The following is a 17739-nucleotide window of genomic DNA, read 5'->3' on the forward strand; positions in this document are numbered from 1 at the left end:
GGAAAATTATTTCAGTCTAAAACGAAAATGAGCCAAAAAAATATTAACACTCTTTATTGGCCGGTTTTAAACAAGGCAAAGAAATGAAATGAATACAATTCATTGAATTTAATTCTGTGAGAAATTTAATTCTGTGAGACAAATTGATCGATGGGAAAATTCAAATTTATGAAATTTCCTGAATTGTCCTAAATTTCTGAATTGAATTTTCCCTTTCCTGAATTGAATTTCCTGAATTATATTTCAAATGATGAAAATTCATCAATATCGAATGAATGAAATTAGCAGTTTTACTCATTCCTTATTATTTATTCCATCAAATTTTTCATCACTTCAATGAGTGTTTGAAAAAAAAAAAGAACGGAAAAACAAGTACCAGAATTTAATAATATGCAAATTTTTCCCATTCTTTTGATTGATTTGTTAAATTAAAAAAAAACTTTGAATTTAGCTATGCTAATTTATCTTAAAAATTTGAACATTCACATCCGTTGAATAATTTGAAAGTAAAAAATTAATAGGCGGAGTTTAACATAGGAGGAGGAATTATTGAAAAATTGTTGTTTTAAATGATTGGCTTAAATAAAATTTTATTTTAGTTTTAATTCCAATGTTACTAATAGATGGATAGTAGTTGAATGTTTTAGCACAAATATGTAATAATTTCATTTATGATCATTTACAAAATGATATTTGTTAAGAATGGATGAATCAGCTAATTTCAAAATTTTCAAATTAATTTTGAATTTATTATTTTTGTATTTCGCTTCTTATTTTTTCTTAAATGAAAGAAATTTGAAATCCTCGAAAAGTTATTGAATGAAATAATATTAAACCTCCTAAAATTAATTTCATTCTCTTTGTGATTAATTGTTAATTTTCTTATCCGATAATCATCATCAAATGTTTTTAATTTTACTAAAATTTCTGATTAATTAGCACAATTTAATGAATGTTTGAAATATTTTGCAACGATTTTAAATTTTATAGTATATTTGATAGTTATAACATTTATAAATTCATTTTGTATAGTATAACCGATATGTGATATTCGTTAATGAATATTCGATATCCGATAATTATTAACATATTCCAATATTCATTTTATGGCAAAAGTTTGATTTTTTTGTTCTTCCTTTCCTAAAATGACACATTTTTAAATGATCTCTGTAATATTTTATTTTTATTCTGCAGATAAAAAGGAAAAGGGAAAAAAAAGAAATTTAATTAATTTCCTTTTTTTAAAAAAAAGAAATTAATTAAGTTTTCTTTTTTTTCCTTAATTCTTTAATAAAATACTTTTATGGCTTTAATGCTTGAAAATTATCTTTCAATACTTTTTACAAATCATTTCTTTTTTTTTAAATATGTCAAAATTCAAATATATAATCGAAATAGAAATTTAATTATAACATTCAACGATTCAATGAGTGGAGATCTTTCTTTTTTTGCCCAACTGATAAATCATTTCCATTTTATCATAGTATTTTATCAGTTGGACTATTTATTTCCTTTTTGTTTTTATTTTTTGCCTTTTTTTTTCTTAAACCAAATTTGAAACAAAATTCTATTCATGTCTTTTTTTTATTAAAATTTGAATAATGCTATTGTTTCCTTAATTAAAATTTAACTGTTACTATAGAAACTTAATTAATTTCTATTTATTGAAATCATTTATTTCTTGCTTACTTCCTTTTACTGGCCGTTTTTTTTCTAATGAAGTTTTTAAATATGCTTAATTTGACCTTTCACTTCAGATAACTATCGGGAAAAAAAATATGCGAGAAAAGGATAACAAATAGTTGTTGTAATTCAGTCTGCAAATATGCAAATGAACTGATAAGATATTGCTTATCCATTCTTCACTTATTTCATATTTTTTTTATCAGTAAAACAATGACAATGATAAAATTGCAATGAGTTCATGCATGAAATTATTACATTTAAAGTTTAAATGTCATTTCAAAAATTAAAATTCAAAAATAAGAATTTATTTTTGATCAACTGATATTTGACATTTCCATATGTGGAGAAATTTCTCCATCATATTATTAATAATCGTACCAGCATGTTGATAATCATGCTGATATGATGATAATCATACTGTAAGTTTAGTTTAGAAAAGAGAGAGAAGAGAAGAAAAAAAGAAGAAAAAATTATTAAAAAAAAAAGAGTCGAAAAAATGATGAAAATTATGATCTTATTTGTTTTATCAATTTTTTTTTTGCCTACAATTTTTTATTTCTTTCTTAATGCTTAATTAATTACCTTTAATTTACCTATTAGAGAATTATCTTGCAAATTTTGAACATAAATATTAATTAATAATTTGAATAGTAAATTTAAGAATTTGTCAACTGTTCAAACAATAAGTTTTACTTTTGCAATTATAATTATTAAATTAATGATGACTTTTGTTCTTCTTTTTTTCTCTTTTTTTTTAGTAAAATATGATTTAATGATATTTTCATTTGTTGTATAACTCTTATTCAAAAAAACAAAAAAAAAAAAAAGAAAAACTTGCTATTGGATAGGATAGGATAATTATTATTTTCTTTTACTATTATTTTTCCATTTGTTTAGTTTCTAGCAAACTATGATTACGGTAACATAGCAAATTACTTCTTCAACCATGATTTATTAAAAGTTGATTCTCAAGGATAAAGTTTATCTAGCCAAAAAGTTGATTAATTTTTCGATCAATTTCAAATACTATTAAATTTGTAACAGATCATAGATCATGAATAAATAATCTTTGTTGCATAAAATAATCATCGGATTAATTAATTAGAGTAATATTGGAATATTTGTCATAAATTTACACTAATTGGAATAGTTTGAAATTGAAAATTAAAATGCACCACCGTGTAAAATGTTTGAGCTTAACATTTGATTTTCTTTTTTTTTTTGCGTATAAATATCTTTGCTAAACAGGAAAATTTATTATTTATACCAAAATTACTATTTAAAATTCATTTCAAATATTCCTTCTATTCCCTATTTGATCGTATTTTATCACATCTTTCTTTAATTTATAAATTTCTTGCATAGTTATTCATAATTTTAATCAGTTTTTCGCGTATTCAAGCGTTTTTTTTCATCTTTTCGTTTAGAAATTGAAATTATAAATATTATATTTTAAAATTAAAAGATTCAAATTGGTACAATTGTGGTGTACGGAATCGGAAATGAAGTTTAGCAGGTTGGAAATTATCATTGCTTTGTTAATTACTTCCGCAACTTCTGTGCTAACAACTTCAGTGGGTGCCAATCCATTATTAGATGTATTGGATTATGATGTATGTTAAACCTCTTCTTTGTCATTTTTATATTTAATTATTTGATTAAATATTAAGTAAGTAATAGGTAATGATTTCAGTTCTTATAATTAATATTATGATAGCAATGCAATCATACTTTGGTAAGTCAATTGATTATTATATTGTTTCTATTCAGTTTCTTCGCCATAATGATTATATCAATTAGTGCAAACGGAATTAAATGAAATGAAAATAAATTAAATTAAATTAAATTAGATTAAATTAAACTAAATTACAATGCCTTATTATGCTTGTTTTTATTTTGATGACGTAAAAAAAAGATGTCGAACAAATGAGTTAATTTTTAGTAAAATTACGATTTCATAAATTATTGACAATGCAAATTAAATGCTAAATGAATTATTATTGATCAAATGAATCAGTTTTAGCATTCATTTTTTTAATATTATCTATAAATTTGTCCAAAAAAAAAGATTATTTAATTAAATATCTCCTAAAGTTAATTGTCGAATGATAAGCGAATGATAAGACAATGGAAAGGAATGACCATTGATCAAATGAATCAGTTTTAGTATTCGTTTTTCTTAGATTATTTATAAATCTATCTGAAAAAAATGATTTTTTAATTAAATATTTCCTAAAATTAATTATCGAATGATAAGCAAATGATAAGATAAAGGAAGCTTTCGGAAAGGATGATTATTTAATTATTTTCTGAAGTTAATTGTCAAATGATATGCTTGATAAAAGAAATAAATGATAAACTTCGAATTCGTTTCGTTACATTTGTATTAACCTTAGGAGTAAATTGTTAACAATCAATTGATACTTATTTATAATTAAAAAAATTATTCTGTTACTGATCGAAATTTTTTACTTCAATTAATGAAGGAAAAAAAAAGTTTGTCTGTTTCTTACTGATATGAAAATTTAAAATGGCATAATGCTATTATAATTATTTGTTTCTTACTGATGGGAAAATTTATAATTATTATGATTATTAAAATATAAAATTTTAAAGTATAGGAATGAAATTAATTACTGAGACTATCATTAGAATGTTCTTAAGAAAAGTAATAGTGAATAAAATGATTTGACCAATATTAATCAATGATAAGTATTTGTCACAATATTATAATGCCATTTTAATTATTAAAATATAAAATTTATTTTTGTCGGTTTATATTATTTATTGAATTTAATAATTATGCAACAATTTTATATATTTATATATGTACATTAAAAAAAAAAAACTAAATTTGAATTAATTTTAAGCACAGTCTTTTGATTTTTATAAAACGAGCAATATTAGTATTTAGTATATCAAAGATAATTGTTGAAGAAATGAATAATGATAACTGATATTTCTTATATCAAAATATTGAAATTATTTGAAATTAAATTTAAATTTATTTTAGGATGATTTCATTAGAAATGTACGTACAGGAAATGTTAAATGGATGAGATTGGGGAAGAGATTACCTGATCATAAATGGATGCATTCTGGGCGCAAAAGGGCGCAAAATGTTAAATGGATGAAATTTGGAAAACAAAATGATAATTTCTATGATTATCAATGAATGATTATCAATGAACACTTTTAATTGTTTTTTATTTTTGGTATAATAGAAATATTCGCTTAGATTTTTTGATTTAATACAATATTTCATTGCAATTTAATTACTTTTTTATTAAAAATTAAATTTCCATTTTCGAAAGTTTTGAAAATTTAATTTTTTTTAAATTAAAATATCTTTTAGAAATATATTTAAATTGGTATTTTAATCCGTAACAATGATAACAATTATGTTTATTTATTTATTTATAGCATAATAATTGTTTTATTATGATATGTTGTCGTGATTTCATTGGTTTATTTAACTTTTTTTATTTTTTCTTTTTAAAAACCAATAAAAGTTTGAAATAGACAGAAAGCAAAGATGTTATTACAAGATATCCTTCATTCCTCATGGTGAATTAGAAGTAATTAAGAGCAATTAATATCGTCGCTTTAATTTACATAAAATGAGAAGTTAACATGGATCGAATTTTTAAGCGTTTCAATTTGTAAATCAAACAAATTTAACTTTCATATCCTTAGCTAGTTGTGTTTTCCATTTGAAATAATTGATATATGAAATTAAGTTAAACGATTATGCAAATCACCTTTGCATTATAAACTCAGTGTGGAAAAAAAAAGGGAAAGGAATTGGGATGATAATTTAATTAAAATTGGGGAAGAAATTGGAATGATAATTTAATTAAAATTTTTAAAATTAAAATTTAAAAGAATTTAATTAAAACTTCAATGATTAAAATTCCATTACAGTATGTATCATCAATATCATTAACTATAACTTTAGTAAACTTTTGTTGAGAAAGAAACCAAAATATTTTTAATATCAAAATAATGTTAATATTGTATAAATATATAATTTAGATCATCACGTAAAATGTTGTAAACTAATTTATGTTGATTATCAAGTTTGTGGTCAATGTCGGCATATTATAAAGGATTTCAGGGGTCATAAAGGAGAGTCAATCTGTCCTAACTTCTTAAACAAACTTTCATTATATAAGAGATATGAACTATAAGGGATTTCAATGTGTTTCTGGTGGATATCGATGTCCCCTAAAATAGCACTGCAGTGTGTTTCTTGATATTGATGTCTCCTGAATTAGCAATGCACAACAAAATCTCACGAACTATTCCTACAAGAACTTCAAAACCCAGGTAATCGAAACAGATGATCGACCTCGAACTATTACCTAAGAACTTCAAGCCCAGGTAATTGTGACAAATGATTGACTTCGAACTATTTCCTGGAAACTTCAAATCCAGGTAATCGAGATAGATGATCGATACCAATTTGTTATTCGGTGACACTTTTTATCGCTTCTACTTGTATTAGGAAAATAAATATTTCAAAGTTTGCAAGCTTTTCGCATAATCAAATCGTAGTTGCCAAACGAGAAAACTTTTACGACAACTTTTAAATTTCGAAAATTAATTAACTGAAAATGAAATTATCTGAAGAAAGTATTAATGCATAACTAATATATAGCTGAATTCCAGTTATAATTTTAATTATTTTTATCAATACAGATATAATAATATTATTTTTGCATACCATTACATATACAAGATGTCAGGAAAAAGCAAATATATTAACTTTTGAATCTTGTAAAGGTCAACCATGTTACCGTTTACGCCTTGTCAAATACTGTAAAAGTCAGGTATGCTGTTGTATAGTACTGTAACAATATTATATACAATATTAACAATACACTGTAATAATATGTTTTATAATGCTGTTAATATACCTGCCGCTATTTATTACTTTAATACGCTTTTGTTCAAATGTTGCAAAGGTCATCTTAGAGTTAATCGGTTTCATCTCATGGATTACTGTAAACAAATTTTTTCTATAAAAGCTCTAAAATCGGGAAATCGTACCTTCGTATAACGGTATCTTCTTCCGACATCGTCAATCATCTAATCATCCCGACTACCGTATAATTCAAATTGTTTGAATTTGTGGCTGAACTGCTATTATATATTTACTATAAATAAACTTTGAATTGCTCATTATACAAATCAATTTATCTTTCACCAATATTGATGATAAGATAAGATAAAAGAGTTCCAGAAAAACTAAGCTATTAGTAGAATAAATAACGGACAATATTCTTATTCAAATTTATATAATATCAAAATATTTCATGTTAAGTAACAAATGAAGGATAGTTCATAGGAAGAAATTAATCATATCATTAACGTATTTACTAAAAAGAAAAATTATTGCATAGTGTATGAAATTGTTAAGGTATAAATTAACGATTAATTAATTAGTTTTGATTGAAAAGATCTAAGAAAAAAAGAAGAAAAAATTGTTGATATTTTAAAAAGTTTTATCCACTTAGATTATTTTGTCACATCTGTATTTTTGCGCCCCGCCCATTTGTCGCATTGTGCGGAAAAATGATTGTAAAAAGAGCTAAGATGATATTATAAATTCTTCAAGTTAATTGTATTCTTTCTAATTCTTATTCTTACTTTCTAGAATTTACCAGTTTTTCGTTTTCCTTCCTAATCTTTTCTCTTTCAAAAATTTGGTCATTAACAATTTTTATTTATCTTATAATATTTTCGTTTATAAATTACGAAATTTGCATATAGATTGTATCTACTCTTGAGTTAATTTATCATAGTGTAAAATTCATTCACCCTTTTATCACTAACTTATCACTTAGTGCTATTGATACTTTCCTGATTTCTTTTCTTTTTCCTTTTGTTACATAAATATTAGTGTAATTATATGGTTTGTAGGTTCTCTTATATATAGTGGAATTTCGGGACATTACAGGGTTACCGTTGTAATGACTTCCACTCCGGAGAATATTTTAGCATGAATACTCAAAGGTGTATTTGTTGCGTTCATCAAAGTTTATCACTAAAATGATGATCAATCGATTTGTATCTGATTATAACTATTATCACACTAGGTTTATAAGTCTTAATGATCTGATATTCTTTGCCGTTCTTCTAAGAATAAATCAAGTCTTCCTCACTTCATCCGTTGCTGAAATTAACAATTGTATTACTTTTTTTTACAACATTCAAAGCAGATTTTCAACAATTCGAAAAGATTTCAAATTTCATTGAAATTTATCATTTCGTTTTTGTCGGGTTAAGGAATCGAGGAAGGATAAAGAATCATTGAAACAAAGAGAATTAAGATTTATTACAGATGATATTGAATTGGATGAAATTTTTCTTGTGTGATAAAATTTTCGATTTTGATTTAATCTTTCAAAATTTCAGATTTATTGCGTAATATATAAATGGGCCACGCATTATCATATGTTATTCATCACTGATCAGTCATAAAAATTTATGATAGTGAATCGATATCAGAATGATTATACGTTTGTAGTTTGCAAAGAGGAATGCTTGATTTGTTCCAGGAATGTAAAAGTTTAATCAGAGATAGAGGAATCGAAGTGTGATAAAGGAGATTTAGTGATTGGTTGATTGATAGATCGAAAAGTAACGTTGATTAGAAATTGGCAATATATTGAATAGTATCATTTTTCTAAAGATAGCAAATTTTAGGAAAGGTATAGAAAAATTATGTGTTAGTGGCAAGTTAAAAATCAAATAATATTGATGTTTTGCAGTTTTTTTTTTTGATAAAGATTAAAAGATAGAAGTTGAAGTTTTATTATGAGAGAGACAGGATTTGAGAGATAATTAGTGATGTGTGATGCATGATAAATATGACATAGATTACGAATAAGTGATTACATAATAAATATGTTTCATGTCCCAAGGAGGATTCATAATTTGAGTGATGATTAATTATTTGCTTAGCATTTTTTCTTTAACTTCATAAATTACTGTAAAATTAAACACTTTTCGAAGGATAAATAGGTTCAGAAAGAGGGTTTTAATGGGTTTTGCATTGCTTTATCGATTGGAATGAATGTTTTTTTTTTTGATCATGTGACTTGCATATTATTATCAATGTGTCACACATTGCGAACAGCAAGATGGAATTTGTCGCAGTAATTTAAAGTATCAATTATACTGAATTGAGCGATGTTGTATCTTCTTCCTGGTATTGTCAAGTAATCTATCAGATTTTCTTATTTTATTCAGTTCTAGCGAATCTGTAATTATATTGGCTTGCATGCATAAAGTGAAGATTTTATCGTTTTTTTTCTTTTAAAATTTCTTGAAATATTTGAATTGATTTTTTCAGACTCTTCCTGGTGCTTTCTATATTTGAGTGTACGGAAGATGAATACTGCCTAAAGCGGAAATGTCAACATTACAAGACTTGAAGATTCGCATCGTTGCTGTGATTGGTTCAGAAAAGAATGGATGCACTGGAAATGATTTGATTCGGATATATAAGTATTTTTTTAACTTTTTTTTGAAAAAGAAGTTGCTTAGATTAAAGTCAGAAATATTAAGGTTTTGGTTACCTGCAACATAATTACTGAAACAAGCAGTAAATATTTGTTTTAACTGTCTTTTCCATTAATGCAAATGAGAAATATCAAGCTTAATTTGTAACTCTAATTTGAGTAGGAATCCTACCACTTGTTTTAAAACAACTGGTAGGATTCTTACTCAAGTTAGATTCAATTGTTCATACATACACATGCATATACATACATATATATATATACATATATATATATATATATATATATATATATACAATACGGATACTTCAAATAAATATTTGTAAAAGTTTTTTGATAAGTGAAAGTAGAATTAAGAATACTGAATTACTCGTTGCAATCATAATTTTTTTGCTCTATGGCTTTGTATAATCACTTTTTTTTCATAGATTATTTGTGGTTCTTTGCTGATTATATAATTTTTATACTTTCTGTTCGTTTAATTTTTTAGACGAGTCTTTCTCTTTTTAAAAGCATTTATTGTGTCTGTAAGCTGAAATAAATCGGGATTTTTTCAGGGATATATATGGCAAAGATTTGCATCCAAATGAATATGGCTTTAAGGATCTGAATTCTCTTCTTGTTTCATCAACTATGCAAGGGGAAGGTGGAATTATATATAAAAATGGGCGATATTTCGCAGCTGGTGATAAAAATACTATAAAAATGCTGGATCTTGTTCGTCATACAAGATCTCGAAATTCTAAAGCACGGCGAAAATTTAATGCTGTGACATCTGTTAAAGGTATGTGACATTTTTCTTTCTTTTTGCTTTTTTTCATTTTTTATTTAATCTGTTTTATCAATCTCCGATTTCAAATTATAGCTGAAGGGGAAGCCATTATCATTATTCTGCATGGAAGAAAGTTTCGGTTATACAACATGATTGTAAAGAACTGAATTTTTCTTTTTTTTTCAAAGCAAGAGCTTTGCTTTTCGAGCTTTTTTCACAATTAATCATATTATTCCAACTCCGTTACATTTTTTTTGGAATTTCAGTGGCAATAACAGATTATGATATGATATCTTTATGAAGTAATTTAGGAGGATCCAGTTCGGTGAGTACACCAACTCATTTTCACTCTATTAAAGCTGAAAATATGAAATTGCCTGAAAGGTCTCAGATGGTGAAAGAAGCTATTGCCATAAAACAAGTAACAACACAACCTCAACCAAATTCGGACAAGGTTTCAAATATTGGGCAACAAACGAATCCTAAAGCAAAATTTTGTGCAAGGTCCACAGTTAATTAACCATCACTGGTTAACAAGTCATATTTGTGAATATTGAGCCTCCTATCTGTGTGGAGCTTGCTTCCTATACTTGGTTGTAACTGATCAGATGATTTGTTGCATCAGCTTGTTGATAGCAAAACTAATGTATTTTCAATCAGGTGATCGGCAAAAGTGTTTTGTCCGTTAAAGGATACATCTGTTAGGCCTTTTAGTATTGGGTAGACTCTCGACAGTCAGTTGGCCAGCACCACATCTCACTGCCAGGTCCGGAAAGCGAGTTATCCTATCAGTTCTATTGCATTTATTTAGTAGTTTGACAGAGTATTGTTTAGGCGTATGGGACCGTCCCATGTATTTGAAAACCAGCAATCACAACTTATTTCACCTATGCGAACTTCAGACAATAATCAATCTTTACCCATTCAACGAAATTACAATCATGATGACCATGCCGTCGCGTCAGTTTCAGGTCCCTTCATTTTAACATATCTAAACTGCTCTGTTTTATTAATTCTTTCAACTACTTCTTAGCGTTGTTAGAAAAGAATGTGTTATAAATTTGTTAAGATTCGAAAGGATATAAATTTATTTTTGATTCAATATTAAAACTAAAAACTTGGTAGTTTTTGTTTATTAAATGTGGTGTAAAAAAGAAATGAAAAAGATTCATTCCGTTGTTTTCTACGGTTTATTTCTTTTGCAACCAATTCCATTACCTTAATTTGAGATTTATTTCGAATATCTTCAGAAACCCAACGACTACCACAACCAAATATGATTGGAAAAAATGGAAGGATGATGTTTCAAAAGGTTCCTGTTTATCTCCGTATTATAATTTTCGATCTTTTAGTTTCCTGTAGAGCTTTTGTTTTCCGTTTCCTGTTTTTAATATTTCTTTATTTTCGCTTTGCATTGATATTAGATTGATATTAGTTTTATTGTTACTCATAGCACATTTCTACTGAATGAGAGGAAATCAAAAAATCCATTACTGATATTTAGAATGCATTTTCTGATGATATCGCTATAATTTGACGAAAAGGATTACACACAGCTTTTTGAAAGTAACAGGCTATCAAAGTATCCGTTTAATCCAGTGCTTTTCGTGATTAGGTCACCTGACTTGATTTGTGCCGAAGTTACTATGTTTCTTAATCATTTAAAAGTTTCCGAGAATAATTTAATATGATTTTCTGTCCCTAGCCGTCATCACACTCACCACAATAAGACATCGAAGATGGATTTCGTTCGAATTCAACAATTACGAAGTGAAGATTTAATTACTTTCATACTTGAGCTTAAAATTTTGATTTCTGATGCTTAAATTTACTTAGAGAACAAATAATTTTTTTTTATTTTAGGGTAGAAAACGATTAGTAAAAATTATTGAGCAGCATGGCGGTCAAATGAATTTTTCTGAACTGAGCAATTCATACCTGCACTTTTTTGGTGTTCCACTTAACAGTGCTGAGGTTGGCATTTTTATTCTTTAATACGAACAGTTTCTAGCTTGGCCAGGTATTCGGTATAGAATTTGGAACAACTTTCATATCGAATGAGCTGGTTTATATAACTCAACTATTTCTTTCTTTTTCCAGATCTGCCGTTTATTTAATGCCAATGAAAAAGAAATTCACGATCTCTATATGTTTCTCAAAAGTTATTTATATAACTATGTTGTGGTGACAAAACATGCAGATGATCTTTTGCTTACGGTCATTGACGACGAGGATGATATTGATGGTCATTATACAGCTCCTTCAATTTTTAATCTAACAATACCTAATTTGTGACATGAAAATCGATACTGGAACATATGAAATGCTAGGAATAAATTAATGAATAGGAAAATTAGTCATTTACATTAAATGAGGAATATTTACCTGAAACATGAGATTTGAATAGTTTTGCGTAGATTGTACTTATACTACATTGCAATGAATGAAGAAGATATATGTAATCTCCTACGGTGCTGAATACGAAATCTGAAAAAAATTTGTTAATGATTGCTAAAATCATACAATTCGCAACCGTAACATTCTGCAATTAAAAGCTTATCATTTTTAGTTTGGATTCCTTGCTAAGGCGTTATGTAAAAAAAATATTTCTGGTATATGCATATCTGAGCTACGTTTGTACTAATTTTTCTTGTAGAATTCGAAAAACTCAGTATTATCGATACAATGACTCAAAATTCAGTGCTACCTACGGTAAATGTTTCATTTTTTTTCATTTATCACTTCCTCCTTTTCTCTCTGTTTCACTCTCCGCCTCATGTTTTCATCATGAAATTTCATGAGTGTAACGCATCCTGGACCTACGATGGAGTTAAACTATTGACGAGGATAGCTTTATATAACTTAATTAACTTTTCTACTGCTAAATATTTGTCAGATGTGAGGTAGTTTCTTCTCGGAGATAGTCTTGTTGGAATGTTCCTGTGCATTTCGCTCTTCTGTTTTCTCGTTAATTACGATGCATACGGATACTTTTCATAGTTCAGCTCTAAATACGGAATTGAGTTTCAGGATCAACCTATCAATCCTATTACTTTTACGTCAGCAAAAACTGAAGCTACTGCTATTAGTTGCCCTCTGGATTTACAACCTTCTGTGCTAGCTGTTAGCTGTTTTAATCATTGTGAAGTTATTGATGTTTGAAGAAAATTTAAATCATGCATAATCTGATCAATTAACCATGGGTGGTTCGATGAGCGCATTGTTAATTAGATAGAATATGAATAGTTGGAAAATGGACATTCTTGGAAAGCTTGAGCAAATGATTAAGGACATTAAATTAACTTTTCAATTTATATTTCTCAAATTAGAAAACATATATAAAGCTCGAAAAGCTTTGCGCTCCAAAGAATTTTTATGACCCAAATATGAATTTGCGTTTGTTACATTTATCCAGTTTGAATTTGGCAATATCTAAGATCTTTTGTTCTTTAATACTGTCTGGTAATTTTATACGCGTCTTTTAGGCGGGTGATCGACATGAATACCGTGAAGGATCAGCATTGGCTTCAGCGATAAGGTCGAGAGATGATTATTTGCCATATAAGGTTTTAGCTGATAAAGTGCTCTCTTTTGTCCGAGCGAAAGGTTCTTTCAAGGTATTTTTCATTCGTTAGTGTTAATGGTAGGAATGATTTTTTCTATTTCAAGAAATAACCTTGTATAGACAAAAAAAAAGATGGACCAGCTCAATTACGTTTGAGATTTATTTTCTCACTTTTCTAACATATATGCATTGTATATTCTCTAGTTTTAGGTCTCTGATTTACCGAAGATTTTTTATGAAGAGGATGGCCGACACATTGATCCTAAGAATTATCCGGAAGGCACATGGGAGAATATCATACGAAAATCACTTTTAGTCAGTAGACATTCAGAACTCACGCTTCAAGATGGTGTTAGTTACTTTCATTACTTTGAAATTTGGTGTTCAAGAATACTTTTTTTTTGTCTTTAAAGCTGAAGTCATTTTTTATTAATTTAATCCAGCTTGTTAAGTCTTGGAAAAAATTTTTATAGTTCGGTGGAATTTTAGATACAGCTTTCGCAAAAGTTCTTTTATTCGTGTCATTTATCTAGGTTTTATGGCCATTTTAGGTGCTCGTTCTCCGAAAAGACTTCCAGAAGTCAGCTTTCCCATTTGCTAACTCACCGAATAATTTGACAAATACTCAAAATGAAAACGAACGGTCGATACCTCTAAATTCTAATGATAGCAATGTACCAGCAGCTATAGTTGGTCTTCTTTATTTTCTGAACTTTACTTGGTTTTATTTCTTTATTTTTGATTTTTTTTTCGGAAAAATTTCTTTTTCTAAGTCTAAAAATTAAAAAAATTTCTCTTTGCAGATCTATGATCTGTTGGTGGAAGCAGGAAGACCTCTACATCAAAAAGAATTACTCGAAAAACTGTGTGCAAGAGGCATCGAAGTGAACGTTTGTCAGCTTACTGTTAGGCTGATAACGAAATTCAAAGATGTCTTTTGTTGCAAATTTGATGTGGCAGGTACTGTAAGCGTGAGTATTTCCACATAATGGAGATAATGTAAGGACTTGAAACTGCAGAAAATCAGATGTCTTATATGAGAAAAATTGAAATAAGTTGCGAAATTAAGTATTAATAGGTGGGCAAGTTTTTGAAGCATATATTCATTGTTTACGACAAATGATTTAAAATGAGTTAAAACAGAAATTGAATGGTTTTAGTCCTTTTTTTTATTTTATTACGAGCAATATCACGATGGGGACTTAAATCTTTTCTTTGAAATGGTAATATGTTTGTGTTTTTCAACTAGGATTTTTGATATCGTTAGCACGTAATGCCAAAAGACCTGAGGAACCAACCGTATCGTCTTGTTTACCATTGTTTACCGAATCAGTCAAGATAGACACTCATGTTATGTCGGATTATTGTTCAACTACCGAATCAGCCGGCAATATTTTCAAACCAGTTAGTTTTATCTACAGCCTTTCTTATACGGCATGCGGTTTGCAAAACCTGTGTCGTTTTCTATATTTGAACTGCCGTTTTTCTTTTTTTTTCTGAAATAGCTTCAGTTACATGACATGAATGCAGTGCGTAAAATAATTGTGAAATTTTAAATTTAATCCCAGATAGCTATGGATCCATTGTTGTACATTTCTTGATCATCTTGTCACTGAGTTCCGTGCTATCCACCTAATAATTGTCAAATTGGGCTTAATCATCTTCTGGGGAGGAACTGAAGTTTGTCTCATTTTATTTATATAATTCACTGCCATTACCTGTCCCATGAATATAAAATATTTAAAATGGTTTCCTTTTTTTTTTTTGATGTATCAAACTAGATAACCCCTGGAAAGAATGACAAAATATGGGAAAAAGCAGATTGTGATTTTTGTTTGTTTTATTTTAACGACTATTTTCTTCTTTTATTCAGATTTTATTGGTAAATATTGTACTGATTGACGAACCACCTAACAAGTTTCGAATTCAGGCATCTTTTAGACTCCGTTCTTTCGAACGCGCATATATTTCATTCGAAAAGAAGATGTGGTAAGTACTATACTGTAAGAATTATGCATAAATTTGTTGTGATTTTTAAATCTACATTTGAACTTCTGCTTAAAATGAAGTGGTTCGAGAAAGATGGATGGATTTTGATTAATATAATAAGCTTCATGATTTGAAATAAAAATTTGTATAATGTTTACGCTCGTATTTTTTAGCCTTCATTATCTATATTATGGTCAGGAAAAGGATTATTGGGTAGAGAAACCCATAAAAAATTGTAATTATGCTTTCCACGATACCAAAGATAATCAAGTTTATCGAGTTCAATGCATAGGTAGTGATATTCATGATGGCGTTGTGCCCGTTTATTTCATTGATCAGATGCGCTATCAGGATGCACCAGTTAGCCAACTTAGAAAGGTATGAAATAGTTTTTTCGAAATTTAGGGGTGAAACTGCAATAAACAGATTTTGCGAAATAATGAGGTATCACAAGTGCTTGCTTGAAGTCTCATTTGGGGAATTTTTAAATTTTTTTTCCAAAAAACGTTTAAACTCATGAGTTTGCAGTGATCCTTCTAGTCATCCAATTTATGGTTCATTTGTTTACATAATTTTAGTTGCGATTGTTTAAGCTTAAACTGGAATTCTTTTGTGAATGTATAGAAATGGTTTGCTGAATACAAGACCATTTTCCCAATATGGAGTAGTTTTCTGAATTAAACTAAATGGAATATTTGTAGCTAACACGTGATTATACAAGGCCATCATACGGTGTGATAGCAAAAACTGCACCATTTATGGTTGTACCTGGAAAAGAGGTGGGAAGTTTTAAATTGTATTTATACTTTATGCTTTATTTGTGATTCTTGGTGAAGATTTGCTTTCTGAAATGAAACAGTTTTATATTTCATTGAGCAATCGAAGGGAAGAATTTTACGATTTGCTTTTTTCAAATGTCAGTGCATAATTCTGTTCAGTGTTATTTAGTCCTCAAATTGTATCGATTCTCAACTTTCTGAAGGATGCTAATTCCAAGCAAGTTTTGTTACTTTAGAATGAATTCGATGAATATTTCACTGTGGTTTGTTCAAAGCTTCTTGGAAATGCCACGCAGGATATCCAGGCCGACGTGGTTTCTGAGGTGAACTCTCAGCCTAATTTCTTGCCAAAATCACTGGTGATTGTCTCTGGAACTAGGAGTATCTTTTAATTCTTAAGAATTGAATTAAAAAATCGAATTTGTTGTATGCCCCCATGAAGCATTTCAATTCCTTAGTTTATTTCTAAATTCCTAAAATTCGTTCATTTCCCTTTTAGCCATCAAAAAATCTGTTCGAACTGAAGCAACTATATAGCGAGACACGCGATTTAAATGTACCGGCAACATTTGTGCGACAAAAATTGATTCAGATGTTCTCTTCGAGTATTTAACTAAGGATATGGTTATTGATAATGATATATAATAGAAGTAATTATAATTTTTAAAAATCTGCATACGAATAGTATTACAGCAGTTACTAAAAGTGTTTGGAAACAATAAAAGTAGAGTTAAATAACTTGGAGTGGCAATCAGATGTCTTATCAAATCGATTTAAGAATTGCATGTAATGGTATCGAATTATATATTCATGTAAATTATTCCACTGTATTTTTAGTCACATATAGAATACATCTGTTTCCAATTGGACTAAAAACAAAATTGGTAGATATGCATGTAATATCAAGTTAGTCATTTCTTTGAATGCCATCGACCTGCTTAAACATTAGTTTGATGTCATTCAGTCATTTAATGTGTTTCTCTTTTCAATAACTCTATTTAATTTTACAATTCCATCCAAAATATGCTCTTATGCGTTACATTTTGTTTTCAGTTTTGAATTTGAAAATGTATGGAAAACGTTGGAAAATTGTAAATTATTTATTGCCGTTTTGGAGCTGTTGCGAATTCCAATTTCGCGAAAGACCAAAATAAAAAATTATCTATGCAATCATCACTCATGTCTTAGATCTTTGTTTTAAATCACATCTGTTGAAATATTTGAGCAAAACCACTCCCACTTTTTCCGTATATAAGCTGTATTGAGTGTTGTCCAGGGAGCTTTACAGGGACCAGTTTTTCATTACGCTCAAGCAATGTGGTTGATTCTCTTTTTTTTCATTTCATCATTATCAGCAGTATCGTATCGTTTTTGTGACCCTTACCACTTACAAGTAAATAAGTTAACTCTCCCGCTTTG

At 28.1% G+C, this 17739-nt stretch overlaps 2 protein-coding genes across 2 annotated transcripts; both read left to right on the top strand.

The window, feature by feature from the left end:
• Positions 1-3149: 3149 nt before the first annotated feature.
• Positions 3150-4877, top strand: LOAG_06400 (hypothetical protein). The gene is made up of 2 exons (XM_003141936.2): positions 3150-3299; positions 4700-4877. The coding sequence occupies exons 1-2, from the start codon at positions 3189-3191 to the stop codon at positions 4859-4861; spliced, it is 273 nt and encodes a 90-aa protein (XP_003141984.1). The 5' UTR covers positions 3150-3188; the 3' UTR covers positions 4862-4877.
• A 3959-nt stretch (positions 4878-8836) lies between these two features.
• LOAG_06401 (hypothetical protein) lies at positions 8837-17105 on the top strand. Its single transcript, XM_020447136.1, has 20 exons — positions 8837-8912; positions 9047-9201; positions 9773-9999; positions 10299-10491; positions 10822-10958; positions 11238-11299; positions 11851-11961; positions 12088-12232; positions 12644-12699; positions 13018-13110; positions 13473-13604; positions 13763-13903; positions 14104-14241; positions 14356-14512; positions 14802-14956; positions 15426-15541; positions 15715-15919; positions 16243-16320; positions 16557-16643; positions 16820-17105. Exons 2-20 carry the CDS (start codon positions 9107-9109, stop codon positions 16931-16933), a joined length of 2442 nt encoding a protein of 813 aa, XP_020302601.1. The 5' UTR covers positions 8837-8912; positions 9047-9106; the 3' UTR covers positions 16934-17105.
• The last annotated feature ends 634 nt before the right edge of the window (positions 17106-17739 follow it).

This window comes from Loa loa (assembly GCF_000183805.2).
Source record: "Loa loa unplaced genomic scaffold supercont3.72, whole genome shotgun sequence".
Lineage (NCBI taxonomy): Eukaryota > Metazoa > Nematoda > Chromadorea > Rhabditida > Onchocercidae > Loa > Loa loa.